Below are 15,470 nucleotides of genomic sequence, written 5' to 3'. Positions count from 1 at the left end.
TCATGTCTTCAAACAAGGCCGTACACATTTGTAAATCTTGGTATTAGATTCGCTGGCTCACCAATTTCAAATATAAAAACAATGACCAAAATAAATCTGAAAATGACATAAAATAATTTTAATTATAAATATTTTGACATTTAAACAATAAATGCCAATCTAGTGTTAATTGAAATCATTAAGCTATCAATTTGTCAAATGATGAAAGATCTTATCTAAGCTACATAACCTGTTTTCAACAAAAACACATCTGTCAACTAAGGAAATAAGAAGTTTTCTTAAATCTCCATCACATGGCTGCTTCAGATTTAACCTAAATGTCTTGCCCTGTATGTCAACATTTTCAGAATTACAACTTGTCCGAATGCTGAATATATCTGAATTGTACCCTCGTATGTTATGGGCTGGATGTGGTAAGACACCACTCTCCACTTGCTTCAATATATTTGTCATCTGACATGAAATCATCCTACAATGGATTACCACCAGTATGTGTAATTCATCCATCATAAAATGGCCTAAATAACTTATCCATTCTCTTGCTAACAAGATAGATCTATCATTCTAAGCAAAAACACAATTCTAAAATCTACGCCATCTTTGGAAAATTTGAGAAAATGGAATTATTAATGTAGCAAGATTTATAATATCACTGTTTCTCCTCCCAGTTACAAACAAGCACTACCAAAACTCCACATACAAGAGGGGACATGACCAGTGACGGATAGCCATATATACATATTATAAAATATCATACAGCTCTTAAGCATAATGTCATAACATAATGATACTGAAGTCATGTACAGTATTAGCTTCAAACGTAAATACATAAACTCACAAATCAGGTTACCGTATTCGACGTAATAAGCGCCAGGGCGCTCTCAAAATTAGAAATAGGGGGCTCTTATTAGAATGTTATTTTGGTGAAAAAAAACAGAGTTGAAAGATAAATTTCATGGTTTATGCTGACAGCCTAAAATGTTTATGTACGACAGATATATTTTTCCAGAATTTAATTGCCCATAATTAAGGGTGCATATAACACACGAGTGTGTATTATACCCGAATAAATTAGTCTTGTGTACATTGATCAGTTGGAAGGGGTTCTAATTGGGATTGTTCACTTGCCAATGTATAAGCAAATATCGCAGCTGGTGCTTATTGGAGCGGGGCGCTTATTACGTTGAATACGGTAAGTATTAAAATATTCATAGACTAGTTGTTATCTTGTCCGTCAGAAAACATCTGGGTCGTATCATTTCTACGTTTCATGTCAAGATTTACAATTAGAATAAATAATGTGACCTACAGAACAGGCTAAAGGTGCAAAAATGGTTTGTCAAACTTGTGGAATGATTTCCAGTATCTACAGGTATATTAACATGAATCATCTTCTTTAATCACAGGCACTGAGCTATTATTATACATTTAAATCCTTGATTAATAACCCTATGTTCTTTCAGAATAGAAGGTATAAAATATTTGTTAATAAATATTTCGTATTTAGGTAAACCAAACTGAGTGATGCATCTGATTTCTGGAAGATTGAATGAATGAGGAGAGACAGACTAATATGTTTGAGTCTCAGACTAAAGCATGGCTATAATAGTTTCTCTTGACATGATTTCACATGTATTTAAACAAAAATAAGTACAAAATTCTATACACTCCCCTCTAACATGCTGATAGAGGGATGAAGTGTCCCGTACAAGTATTTTATATACTATATCATGGCTTGAATTGTCTTTGGGATTCTGCGTAGACGTCCGACAAACTTGAGTTGTATTTCATTGTCTCCCAAACTATCCAACAGGGACGCGTAGAAATCCTCAAGTATCTTGTAGAAGATTATCTAACACACTGCTCTACGAACAGAATCTTGAAATGAAAATACAAGTCTTCCAAGAATGGGACATATATCTCGTGTCCTAGCAAACACATGAATTAAAAGGTCATGGAATCTTGTCCATTGTAACCATATTTTGTCACTTTTGAGCAGTGTAATCATTTTGTGAAATCATAGGTCTGATTTGACCCCTTGGAGTGAGTCAATCCAATCACACTGTAACAACCATTGTTCATCGGTATTCTCTTCCAAAGTCGCCCTTCAAACACAAAATAATGAATCTACCCCTGCACTCATCTTGTGACTTAGTCCCAGGGCTACGTTGCTACACATATTTCACTAATGTCAAAAAATAGCCACACTGAGTTCTCCGTAACCATGGATACTATACATTGTACCCCGGCCATCTTTGTTCACAGTGTACCTTATACACCTTTGGTTTCACAAACGACACAGTTATTCACACTCTGAAAATTATAGCACCCTAAAGGCTGTTGCCTCCCTTGATTGGAGCTCTCCAGCTCAGGAAGGGAAGCAAGTGCACAACCATGGAGTATGGCAACGAGAACAGGACTTGATCTCTCTCAAAGTCATGTGATATGTGTTTCTGTCTGACTAGCTCGTCGCGCGGACCACACACTTCCTGTCACAGGAATTCTGGGACATCAACATACTGGTACAGTTATTTGGCTGAGTTTTTCGTCTTTTGGATTGTAGCCCATGTTTTTCCTCTGGAGGAACATATGGATTTCCCTGAAGGAGGGGCGCTCACTTTCCTGACGGTTCCAGCACTCTCGCATTAGGTCATAAATTTCTTTTGGACAGTTTGGAGGTTGTGGTAAATACACCTGAAGGTTATCGTTCCGGTAGTAATGGCCAGCATTTTCAATAACTTGCTCGTCAGTCAGTACATCAAATGGTTGGTCCTTGGCAAATGTAAGGACTTCCCATAGTGTCACAGCAAATGACCACACATCGCTCTTTGATGTGAACTTTCCCTGTGATAGAAAGAAATGTAAACAGTCAGCAGGGTTACAAAGTAAACAACAAGCAGTGATCGAATTAGGCAATAGGATAATTTTATGCTTTATCTACTTATGATAGAACATTCTTCTATGACATGAGTGAGTGAGTGAGTTTGATTTTACGCCGCTTTTAGCAATAATTCCAGCAATATCACAGCAGGGGACACCAGAAATGGGCTTCACACATTCGAACCAGGGTCTTCGGCGTGACAAGCGAACGCTTTAACCACTAGGCTACCAGACCGCCCCTCTATGACATGAACAGATTTGACATTTTGGATGACAATCATTCACTGTCTGTAGAAATTGAACTGATCTGAAATCCTGATGAGGTCAAGGTGCCCTTGGACTAGCAATTATGTTGAAATAATGAATTATATTATAATATTAAAAGCAGGAAACCTCAAGAAAATAGTTTGTGGAGTGAGTGAGTGAGTGAGTGAGTGAGTGTAGATTTACTTCGTAGTGTCCCCAAGTCAAACTACAGTGATCAGTTTGTCAAGTGAGTGAGTGAGTGAGTGAGTGAGTGAGTGAGTGAGTGAGTGTACAAGTATACCATGGTTTCACAAAGTCAAACTACAATGGTCAGTTTGTGGAGTGAGTGTAGATATTCCAAAGTCTAACATGCCTTAACATAAGGTATGACATTGATCAAAAGAGCCTTTGAGCAGAAACTGCCACACCAGCATATGTCATCACAAGGACTTGGTAACAAAATGAGTTTCTACCCCTGCACAATACGTTGTCTCACACAGACATACAGCCATGTGCCTTACCAGGAGAATGCTTTCCCAAGCCATCCAGCGTATTGGCAGCACTGCCCTGCCCTCAATCCTGTAATAGTCGGCACTGTACAGAGATCTGCTCATGCCAAAGTCAGAGATTTTTATTGTGTAGTTCGTCCCAACAAGGCAGTTTCGTGTGGCCAGGTCTCGATGCACCATGTTCAGAGATTCCAGGTACTTCATGCCAGAGGCGATTTGAGATGAAATGAAGATCAAGCAGCCATAGCTGAAACGAATCAGAAAACACGGTTAAAATTGGATAGAATGATGTCAAGATTGGGCAAAAGAAGGTAGCAGTGTCCGAGTCTTGTGTAGCTGGTATGGGTAACTTGGGGATTCAGATCTGGACCCACTTGCACAAAGCGATCTTAGCGTTACAACTGTTGTAAGCCTATGTTAAAGTATGGGCATTACGATCATCTTAGCGCTAAGATAGCTTTGTGAAAGTAGTCCCTGGTTGGTCCTGAGTAGGACCCGCAGACCCACAGGGATATCCGGACACCCTGGATAGTCACGTGATATTTTGCTTAATGACAATAAAAAATAAAATTCCATGGTTACACACAAGTCATAATTTCACATTTCTTTCTGACTACGCACGCATTCCTTCTGACTTTTATATGTTTGAGTAAAGATAAAGCTCTAGTCAAATTCAGTGTATGCAGGATCAGATTGTTTTGTACGTTTATCTAAATAGCTTTTGCCAGGGTGCCATTGCAGTTATTGTCGTAAGTAAGTGCTAAGGTATGGGAGTTACGATCACCTTAGCATTAGGATCGGTTTGTACATTGGCACCCAGGTCCCTAATGACCGTCATATATGTGTGGGCGATAAAACCAACATAGGACAGCACCTCATACAGGAACTGCAATTGTATGTCACATAAACATAAGATACGAAAAAAACTTAATCATTTTTCCAGAACGGATCACAGACCCGTAAATTCACTAAGAACGCCTTACCTGAGTGTCTTGGCATTCGTTGCCTCGGCAACTGGACTTTCAGGAACATGATCAATAAGGAATTGGTTGAGGTCGCCATATTTCATGTATTCTACAATCATACAGAGTGGTTCTTCTCGTGTACACACACCCAGTACATGCACTATATTGGGGTCTTTCAGCTGCGACATTATCTTAATCTCTTTGTGGAAGTCAGATCTGCAATAGAAAGATCATGTCAGCAGGATGGGGCAGCAGTAGACTGGATGCAAATATTTGGAAACATTTAGAAACATGCAACTTCATTTAAAAGAAAAGGAGCCACAGTGATGGGGCCTGAACTTGAGGAAAATCTAGACTTGCTTCAATTACTGACAAAGCATTACAGTAAGGGCTGGGCAGAAGGGAAAATAACATGGCACAGGGAGTGTGAGACAGCCTGTGGCAAATCTAGACTTGCTTCATTTAGGGCTCTGGCATTACTGTAAAGGCTGGGTAGAAGGGAAAATAACATGGTTCAGGGACTGTGAGACAGGCTTGGGCATGTGGACTAGTGTTCTAGATGTGGTTATGAGTGTAATAATTGTAGATGTGGTTGTGCGGGCCGTAGTGGTAGTCTGTGCCAAAAACGACTACTAGCCCAAACTTGGTTCTTGGCTTGAGTTTCAGTAGAAATTAGTGTTATTATGTGAACTATTATTCCCTGAGCTTACTAGACTGAACAGAATATTACTAGACTCAGGCTTAGGACAAGTGGCTTTGGAATTTCCGAGTACAAACTTCCATTCATCTTTTTCAAATTGTGATTGAGTGAGTGAGTATGATTTTACGCCGCTTTTAGCAATATTCCAACAATATCATGGTGGGGGACTCCTGTAAATGGGCTTCACACATTGTACCCATGTCTGGATTTGAACCCGGATCTTCACTATGAGTGAACGCTTTAACCACTAGGCTACCCAACCGCCCCCTTTCAAACTGTGAGACTTGCAGTTCATGCCCTACCTGGCCCTGTCATCAGCATTCGGCCTCAGCATCTTCACGGCTACCAGCATCGACCTTGGGTTGTTCCTGCTCATAGTGTAGTCATCACCAAGGATGTCGTTGATTCGCAGAGCCTCACATAAATGGACCTAGAGTCAGAACCAAGGCCAGTTAGGTATCATGGAAATAATACAACAGTCGTGTTCGACTTTATTCGAAATATACCTCTGTTAACTCAGCGTTGAATGGTACCTGGTTTAATTATATAATAACAAGACCATTCTAGCGCCTCACAGGCAGCTTGGAATGTATACTCCCCAGGGAGCTGAGAATGAAAATTGAATGCACACTAATCCCTTGACTGGGATAATAAAGCAGTCTTTGAGCATCCTTTAGTATGGATTTTGTGCATTATAAATATACACTCTATTATAATGATGCAAAACACGTGAAAAAACAAAATCATCTTTTTCTGTTCTTTGTACTTTGAGAGTAAGTGAATTATTGGGAATTCACTACATCAGAAAATTCTAGCTGTAGAATGGAGATCGGTTGGGAAGTTGATACTAGATGTGACAAACCAGTGGTTGATAGAATGAGCATCGATCCACACTTTAATGCAGACAAGTAGTGACAGCTGTCTTTTACAGAGGTCATGCCAATACAAAGATTTTATGCTAAATCATGGCCTGGGCTCCTTTCCACAAAAGTGTTACGACCATAGATGATAGAACAGAGGTTACGATCGACCCTTTGTGGAACGAGAACCTGGTGCCAAACATGGAACCTATTTTATCTTGGAATCTCTACAATATTCAAAAGAACAAAGTATCAAGTTACCATTTCTTCTGGTGGCTAGTTACCGTTAATTTCTACCCATTTTCGCCAATTTGTTTGAACAAAGTTGGTCATTTACCTCACCAAATTGTCCTTCCCCAAGCACCTCCACAAAGCGGAGATTTTCTCTTGGGAATTCCATCACAGAATAGTCAATGCTTAATAGAAGGTCAGCATTTGGTACTGCGTAGACGTTGTTTCCACTGACGCCTTGTAAACTTGGAATGTTGGGGCCGTGGACATTGACAATATCAGCTGCAGCATAGAGAGCGTCGTAGTTGGGAGGTTTGTCAAGACTGCCATTCATGGCAGGAAGTAACATCGGAGGTCGTGGAGGTCGTGGCGGCAGATTGACAACCAGTGCAGACTTGGTAATGTCAGGTACAGCATAGTCTCTAGAATCTGGAATACAAGGATCTGGTCTCATGATCAACTGATCTCACTACTGGTTCTCTTGATATACGAGTATATATGAAATAATGCCATTGTAAGAGGAACAATTGACCAATCCGGTGTTCTGGTTTAGGTTAAGGTACCGTCTTCTGTGAGTGTTATATGCAGTTATAGCATAGTGTTATATACAGTTATAGCATAGCGATAGTGATTTAATTTGGATATATCCCTTCCTGATGAAAAGTACAAGTGAAACGCTGGGAACTACAAAAGTGTTTCAAATTTTAGTTTTGTAAGTTTAGTCAACATGGGAGTTATTTTAGTTTTTGATTGTACAGGAAATTAGGACCTATGTTTGTTTGTTTTTGTTTAACACCGCTCTCAGCAATATTCCAGCTAAATGACGGCGGTCTGTATATAGCAAATCTGGACCAGATAATCCTGTGATTGACATCATGAGCATCCATCTATGCAATTGTGATCCGATGACATGCATCAACTTATGATAAACGGACATGTGGAGGCTCTGTTTAATAGGTGTTCTTCCATAATTATACAAACACAAATATGCTTTAGAACATGTAAATAAGATGGCAAATTAGTATCACAGAACAAGCCACATATTTAGCAGACATCAAAAACTGATGCATATCATGATTAAATCATAAACAATAACAATGACTGTTATTATCACCAGTAACGGCTGGGGTACTATGTACTTTGGGATGCTATACTGAAACATTTGTTACACAGGGTAGGGGTGAGGGGGGAGTGAAATTGAAAATATAGGTTACCTCGTAAGTTTTAGAGATTCATTTATTGGATGGCCGACTTTAGAGACAAGTTCTGTGGTTATGTGTTAATTAAATTCTATGATGCAAACTACCTGTGTGAATAACTGGAATTAAAAGTTAACTTAATGGGTCATATTTAATAAATAAAGTTTGATCTACCCCCATGTGTAGTGTAATAAGGTCGAGGTTTGTCAATTTTATTTTAGGATGATTGTTACCAAGGATACCGTAGATCAAGGGGAGGTAATTTGGCATCAGCCCTTCATAAGGGAACACAAAAGGTATATTTTTATGACAGGATCAAGTACTGTTGGCGGCTTGGATCTTTTAGCGAAGACAGAAAATACTCTACGGAGTTCTGTGACTGTCTCATAATTCTCAACCATCACCATTGGAATGACGAAACCCCACTTGATGGAATTATTGAATTTGATTAATTGCATAAAATTATAGTCCAATGGCAGAACTGAACAAGCCTAATGTTTACAAGCAACTGAGTTTCTATAATGTTTAACTTGCAGCTGAATTTGTGACTTTGTAGCCTATGATTTCTGAGATAATATGGATTTGGAAAGAATTGATAGGTCACATGACAGAAGTGTCTCTTTTTGTCAAACTGGTCACATGACAAACATCGGGTACCAAAAGCTACGGTGAGAGAAATAGAACCAATGAAATGGCGTCTACAAAGCAGGAAATTCAGCACTGTCTAGGTGGCAAATGATGAACACGATGTTAGACATGAGAAAATATTAGCTGACCAGCGTGAAGTGTTGTGTGGCCAAAATGAGGGAAACTAAAAATCTAGGGTGACCACAAAAGATAAAAAAAAACTAAGATCTGTGTTTTGTCCTTCCTCTGTATCTCCACTGCTCACATGTCAGTAAACCTACACTAACTCCCAGATCCATTCCCGTGGTTCTCGCGATCTCAAATTACCCATCCTTGATTTTCATTAACATTTTCCGACCAAACACAGTCGAGATAAAGGAAAGGGAAGTAACTCCAATCACATAGAAACTAAAGCAATTGCCAATTTTAATGGACATGAAGACATCCTTTCCCATCAACGAGATTTCTTGAGGCTTTCAGTACAGTTTCTCCATGTTGAATTTCTTGCAAACTGTAAAATAATCAGTGGGACTGGCTGCCATGTTGTTGATCTCGCCAACTAAACATTGAGGCTGGTTTCTAACGTGCATTCTGATTGGTCCATTAGACTGAGTAGCATAGCAAATCAAATTGGCTATTGAAAATCAAGAGCAGGTCATTTGGGATTGCGAAAAAAATGGGAATGGAACCAGGGGTTAGTGTGGGGCTACTGAAATTCCAGCTCTGGAGATAGAGAGGATGTGTTTTGTCATGCAATTCACACAAACTTCTAATAGTTGAAAATAGAAATTGAATGAAATAAAAGGGTATCACTCGCAATGATTCAGATCTGGACTGTTAAAGCAAAACATTCAAATATCTCTTTAACAACTGTCCTTAAACACATCTGTCTTGAAGCTGATTTTGACATTCTTCAGATGACAATGCTTACAAATTTATGAAATGAATCCGTCATGCTGAAGTACAAAATTATCATGAGAGAAGCAGCAGATTATGACACAAAATGAAGCAGAAAAACATTTGAAAACACAACACAACACTTCAGACAGGTCACATGACATCACAATCTACTGTCACTCCTCCTACAGTTAAAACATGTCTGTCTACTTGACTCTTCACACGACCAAAGTGCATGGTGAACTCGGTGCAATAAGAAACACTTCTGTCATTGAGAAATACATTTAACAAGAGTTAGAAGTCAGCGTAGTCCACAATTTCAAATTATCATGCTGGATCGAAATTTGGCTACAAACCACCAGATTCAGGACTCGCGGGTAGCTCAGGGAGTTCTCTCCCCTGAATCGTGTCTTTGGGTTCCAGGTAGGCCGGCTTGCCCAGTTTGTCAGCGGCACTATAAGTCTCTCGATCCGATTCCCCCTCTTCTGTTGCCACGCTGTTGTACATATTACCATTTGAAATTTTACCGTTTGTGGATCCACGCAAGTCGTTCAGGTTTATTGTGACATGGCGATCCACCACTGGTTTGAGGTTGCGACGGTTATTGTTGTGCTTGCGACGTTTGTGCCGAATGATGAAAATAGCGATGATTATGATAAGAATGACAATCAGTGCAGCGAGAGCACCAATGATAACACCAATGTATCCATCATCGAATTCAGCTGTTTCTCCCTTTTTCGTAATTGTATCTGTGCTCTGTGATGCTGGGCCTGAAGTGAAACAAACTTCACATGAATACTATTTAACAAAACATGAAAAAATAATAAGGATAGAACTGTTTTGGTTTTGCTTCTTGTTATACACCTCACTCACCCTTATGATAGATATATGACAACAGTCTGTAAATATTCAATTCTGGACCAGACAATCCAGTGATTGACATCATAGCACTATCAGCAAGTTTGACCACACAATCCTGTGAGTTGACTCTTACGACAAGCATTCTAACCTGGATCTTCACTGGGGCAGTTGTGACATAGCAAAGGTTATGATTTGAATTAAGCGTGTAAACTAGTATATCATTAAGAGAGTTGTTTCCCTTAAGTATATTAATGATATTGTATATTCATAAAATAAAATAAACTGTAAGGTTGCCACCCTTGAATTGAGAAGGAAGAGTAAACTTGCTCAAACTTGAATGATAGGAGACCGTAAGAGTTGCCTCCCTTTGACCACTATTGCTGCCTGCTTCTCACGTACACATCATCTGTATTTATACATAAAATCATGATTTATCAGAGGTACAACTACTCACGATCTCCATATTCTACTTTGGGAGTGTTGGAGCCTTCATTTTCAATATTGAAAATCACATCTTGCCCACTGCGGTCTCTCTGTAGAGTCGTAGATATCGTAGATGGAGCTAGCGTTGTGGGCGGAGCAGTCTCTGGGGTGAAGTTACCTGTGACTATTTCTGAAAACAAACAAATCCTTCCTATTATTGCTTGCCTCTTACCTGAAAAGTTATTGGGTAAACTTTCTTTGGTGGCTGAGTCAATATTTTCTATGTCCTGAAGTACACTTAAGACAAAATACCCACAGCCAAAACCTGCTGTTACCAGTGATTCACGAAAATAATGTTGGCATCCTTGGATCATGATGGGGTTCTTCTAAAGCCAGAATTTTGCTGATAACATTTATTGTCGCATTTGACAATTATAATAATTCCCATCATAAACTGATATAGTTCAATAACAGTCAATAACTCAAATTCTCCAAATACTTATTTAAACACATAACATTGGACATTTAACCTATGGTGCTAACATGCATGTTTAATTCCAAAGTGAAACTATTCAAATTTGATTAGCCATCGTAAAATGTTTACCTGACTCGAAGCTGACTTCACTTATCATGATCCATCGCGCTTCAAAATACAGCTCCATCTTGATGTATTTTGCCACTTTGTTTTCGAGGCGTATCATCACCTGACGAGCATCCTCAAAATAGTCATCCCGCACAAAATTATATCTGACAGGAGGTCCCGGGTAGTATTTTCCGCCTATACTGAAATGGACGATTGCTTTCCGGAACACCCGGACTTCCTTGCTGTAAAGGTTGTTGCAGTGGATCATAATTTTGGAAAAGTTCCGCACATGTTCAAACTTGAAAACAATGGTGATTGGCTTCATAGACGTTGTGTCATTTTTCCATCCCACCCATTCAAATCCTTTGACACCAAGGCCCTTCTTGTCTGATCGGAAGTTAGTGTGACCTTCATCCCCATCAGTTAGCTGACCAAGGCCATCCTTGAGGTACTTGTTCTTGACGTCTCCATCGTAGGTGAAGTCATACAAATCAACTTCAGAACCCCGTCGGTCTCCCTGTGGCATGGAGTAGGACACCAAACCATCTGAAAACAAAGATAGACATTAGTACGGCAAGACTTTGTGACTCTTCTTTGTTTATTAGTTTATTTAAGAATTGACCTTCACTTTATGTGAGTTCATTGGAGTATGAACCTTCATAGAGTGAGAGCAAAACTGCATGGGCGGATACAGAGGGGGTGGGGGGGAGGGGGGGAAGGGGGGGTGGGGGTGCACACACCCTTTTTATTTCGAAAAAAAATCTTTATTTCTGTATAAATTATCCCCAAAGACAATAAATAGATCTTAATTATGCACCCCCATTTTAAAAAAAGCTGTATCCGCCCATAAACTGTATGACCGTCGGAGCTTGCGATGACAAATGGAAAAGCTGTATATCATGTAAACGTCAAATTAAAAAATTATTTGTTTTTTAACCCTGTACCCAATATTTCAGCTTTATGATGGTGGTCTGATATAATCCACCTATCTCTGTGTTGTCCTACGTACGTCATCACACAATGGGCCATGTATGAGCGTAACTAACCAAAGCGGTAACACAGATCTGTGTTTCATTACTTGGTGGAGTTTCTTACGTTTTGAGAATTTTCTCACCAGATGGATTCTTCACAACCAATCTGTCAGAAAGCCTTGGTGGCACTTTTTGTCTCATTGCAGTCAACAGACCTTCATACAGAACCATAAATTTGCTTTAAATAATGATAGTATTTCTAACAGACATGCACACTTCCCTACGCATTGTCATATTGGTGTGGTCTCTCCTGATATATGCATTTTCTGCTTGACTTACTCTGAATAGTGGCATGGCATGTTTTTGCAGGATTTCCACTTTTTGCTAATTTGTTAATCACTGTTTATTTTCCATCTTGCCTTAACTTTATCCATGCATTTTTCACCCTTTTGTGGAAATTAGCCGCGGAACAGATGTTTTTCTCACAGACCTCCATTGCTGGCCACCAAAATATGTCAATTTCCAGATAATAGTGTCCACATGACCAGAGCAGTTCCACACAGTGGAAGCAATTCATACTCGAGGTCATGTGTGAGATGAGATTAATGGCAAGGGGTGAAGTTTTGCTCATTGCAATTGGCAAAAATAAGCCGTCAAGATACCCTCCAAACTCTCTGATGTTCTGTGTGAGGCAATGATGTGACAGAACGTCCCCATATTGTGATGTGTTGCACATATTCCTGTCAGTATTATTTTAAACACACTGGTTGCAGCAGCTGCTTCCAGAACAGGTAAAAAGAACACGATGGCACAGATGTGTAACAGACTTTGCTCTCTGATGTTCAAATTTCACCGATCCTGGTTCTACTGTCAAGGCTTCACTGACAGATGTGGGACGACTTGGGACAATTACCCAAAAATACACCAAAGGCCGATTTCATACCAGTTTCAGCAATCTTAAATTTCCTAGTGTAGAAACTTCAGTTTGACATGGAAACGCTTCCAGATGGAGCTCAAACTACTTTTGTGACACCAGAACTTCCACGAGTGGGAGAAGAAAACACGAAAAATGTAGTAATAGGATTCAAGACGATTTCAACAGAAAGAGAGGGAAAAAATGTCTTCAATTTCACTTAATCTACCTTGAATGTTTTACTGCACAGGATATGGTTTCCCTTGCAGTTTTTCTATCAAATTTGAAAGAGTGTGTACATAAGAAATTTTCAACTCATTTGTTCATAAAAAGAAAAGCTTAATTAACTGTTAATTACTTCTCAATTAGGCAAAAGTACACTGATATGCAATTAAGATTAATGAAAACGTTTGATTGGTAAAAAATCGTTCAGACTGTCTAACACTTCTTTTCCTCTGAGCAGTCTCATGGTAAATGCGCCTCCATATAGCTGGAATATTGCTGAGTGAAGCATTAAACCACAAACAAACATGGTAAATGCATTCCCTTGTTATATTGTTTGTTTGTTGTTTCAAGCTGCATTCAGCAATAGCATTCCATTGTAATACAGAAGAACATATCATATTACATTTGTTTGGAAATGAAATCGTTATAAAATACCTCATTTGTATGTGGAGTGTATCTGTGTGTTTTGTCCTTCATGTACATACACATGTAGTTTGTAGAATATTGTCACTGCTTCTAAATAAAATGTTACGTAAACCTTATCTCATCTTCACAAGAACCCTATCATTCCTTATCATCATCATCATCATCATCATCCAAAGTCATGACTGGGGGTGGTGGGGTAGCCTAGTGGCTAAAGCGTTCGCTTGTCACGCTGAAAACCCGGGTTCAATTCCCCACATGGGCACAATTAATGTGTAATTAATTGCTGGAATATTGCTAAAAGCGGCGTAAAAACAAACTCACTCACTCACTCATTCATGACTGCATCACCAAACTAGAATACCCAACCAGTCGAATTAGATCACAGGTGCTTTCAAAATTGTGGTTTATGTAAAATAGCTAGATTTGGGAGGAAACAACTGGTCCCTCTGGATTTTTACAAGTCTTGGACCAACAGACTAGTGGTCATGTCATCTACCATTGCTGGCCAATAATAAATACCAATATTGAGATGAAGCTTTTTTTTGAGAAGACATCTGCACCACTAAACGTAATCCCCTCTAACCAGTGTAGGTCAACATGGCGCATGACACACAGACAAGATGGCCACCACCTGCAGGTGGAGATCTGTTAGCGCCACCTGTAGGGAGGCTATTGGCCACCTGAAGAACCATTGCATATAAACAGTCACCAGGAGGGACTGCCGTCTTCTCCCTTGTCTATAAAAATACCCTCAGCCAAGAAATGCTACATACATCCTAGAATATGAGATGATACAAAATTAGCTATTTCACAGATGAAGCCTTGGGTGGGGTATGTCCGCTCTGGCGCCAAAGGAATATTCTCAGTAGATGAATAGACAGCTGGTGGGTTGGGAAACAAACAGCGAGAATATAGGATGTATTAATGTGGTCTGAGAGGTGAGGTGGTGGCTGGCCGTCAACAGAGATGTGTTGATTCGGTCATGATATGATAAACTGACACATCCTCCTCCCTACCATCTCCCCATGATCAGACAGTCATATCTAAACTATATCCCACACAAAAAACAGTGTTGGTAGATGGCCCAGTTGGTGTTTGGAGGGCTGTTGTAGTGTTATGTAAACTAACTGGTGGCTTGTAGCCAATACTTCGCTCAACAGCTTACTTGCTTAAACAAAGACAGTGGCATCTTTTTATGACTGAGTGAATGTGGTTCTAACCCTTTTCATCAATATTCCTGCAATATTCCAGCATTATCAAGCAGGGGCACACCCAAAATGGTCTTCACACATTGTACCCATGTGGGGAATCAAACCCAGGTCCTTATCGTGAAAAGCAAATGCTTTAACCAAAAGTCTACCACTCTTTTTATGAATCTCTCAAGCATGTAACTTGCCCCTTCTTTGACCAATAAGTATTCCATCTTTATTGCTCGAATATTGTTTTAATTTTCAACTTTGTAATGAATATTGGTAGTTTCTCTTAGTTGATTTCTAACTTCCATCTCTATTGTATGGTAATAGAGTAAGTAGGAAAAGGCCTGAGCTCTACAGTCATCCAAAAGCCCTGTTGTTCAGGCAGTAGTGGGGCAGAGTATCCCAAGGTGTGTTTGGGGAATTTCTCTCTCCACATCTGAACCCCAGTTCTAGTGTTTATGAACATTCTGCCAGTATTTTGCTACCAGTAAGACTTGAAATACCAGCCATTCCTGCCAGTAGACTGTCTTTATCAATGAAAACAGGCTTCCTGTTTCACAGCATGGAGAGGACTGAGTGAAGTACCTAGCCTGGCTACCCACAGAAACAGATCTAGACTGACATGAGGCCCAGAAATAAAGTTATCTTATTTAAAAATATACATCTAAAAAATAAAAAGTAAAATCCAAATGGAGCCCGGAACAAGACTTAATTTCAATTTAGACTTGCTAAATCATTCTAGACTTGAGTTTGATGAA

General features: G+C 39.5%; 1 protein-coding gene across 2 annotated transcripts in view; it reads right to left on the bottom strand.

Moving 5' to 3' along the window:
* Positions 1 to 270: 270 nt before the first annotated feature.
* The window catches only part of LOC139459799 (discoidin domain-containing receptor 2-like), a 159,488-nt gene continuing 144,288 nt past the window's right edge, over positions 271 to 15,470 (bottom strand). Inside the window, exons 6-13 of one of the 2 annotated variants that reach the window (XM_071241478.1) lie at positions 11,003 to 11,527; positions 10,430 to 10,588; positions 9,471 to 9,884; positions 6,498 to 6,820; positions 5,603 to 5,730; positions 4,619 to 4,816; positions 3,648 to 3,882; positions 271 to 2,844 (exon numbers count right to left, since the gene is read on the bottom strand). In XM_071241478.1, the coding sequence (XP_071097579.1) occupies positions 2,512 to 2,844; positions 3,648 to 3,882; positions 4,619 to 4,816; positions 5,603 to 5,730; positions 6,498 to 6,820; positions 9,471 to 9,884; positions 10,430 to 10,588; positions 11,003 to 11,527 (2,315 nt within the window). In that variant the 3' untranslated portion in view covers positions 271 to 2,511. The remainder of the gene's footprint in view (positions 2,845 to 3,647; positions 3,883 to 4,618; positions 4,817 to 5,602; positions 5,731 to 6,497; positions 6,821 to 9,470; positions 9,885 to 10,429; positions 10,589 to 11,002; positions 11,528 to 15,470) is intronic. The other variant, XM_071241480.1, reaches the window with a different exon arrangement.

This window comes from Haliotis cracherodii, unplaced genomic scaffold (assembly GCF_022045235.1).
Source record: "Haliotis cracherodii isolate W230 unplaced genomic scaffold, xgHalCrac1.p SCAF_13, whole genome shotgun sequence".
Lineage (NCBI taxonomy): Eukaryota > Metazoa > Mollusca > Gastropoda > Lepetellida > Haliotidae > Haliotis > Haliotis cracherodii.
This window is presented reverse-complemented; position numbering and strand designations above follow the sequence as displayed.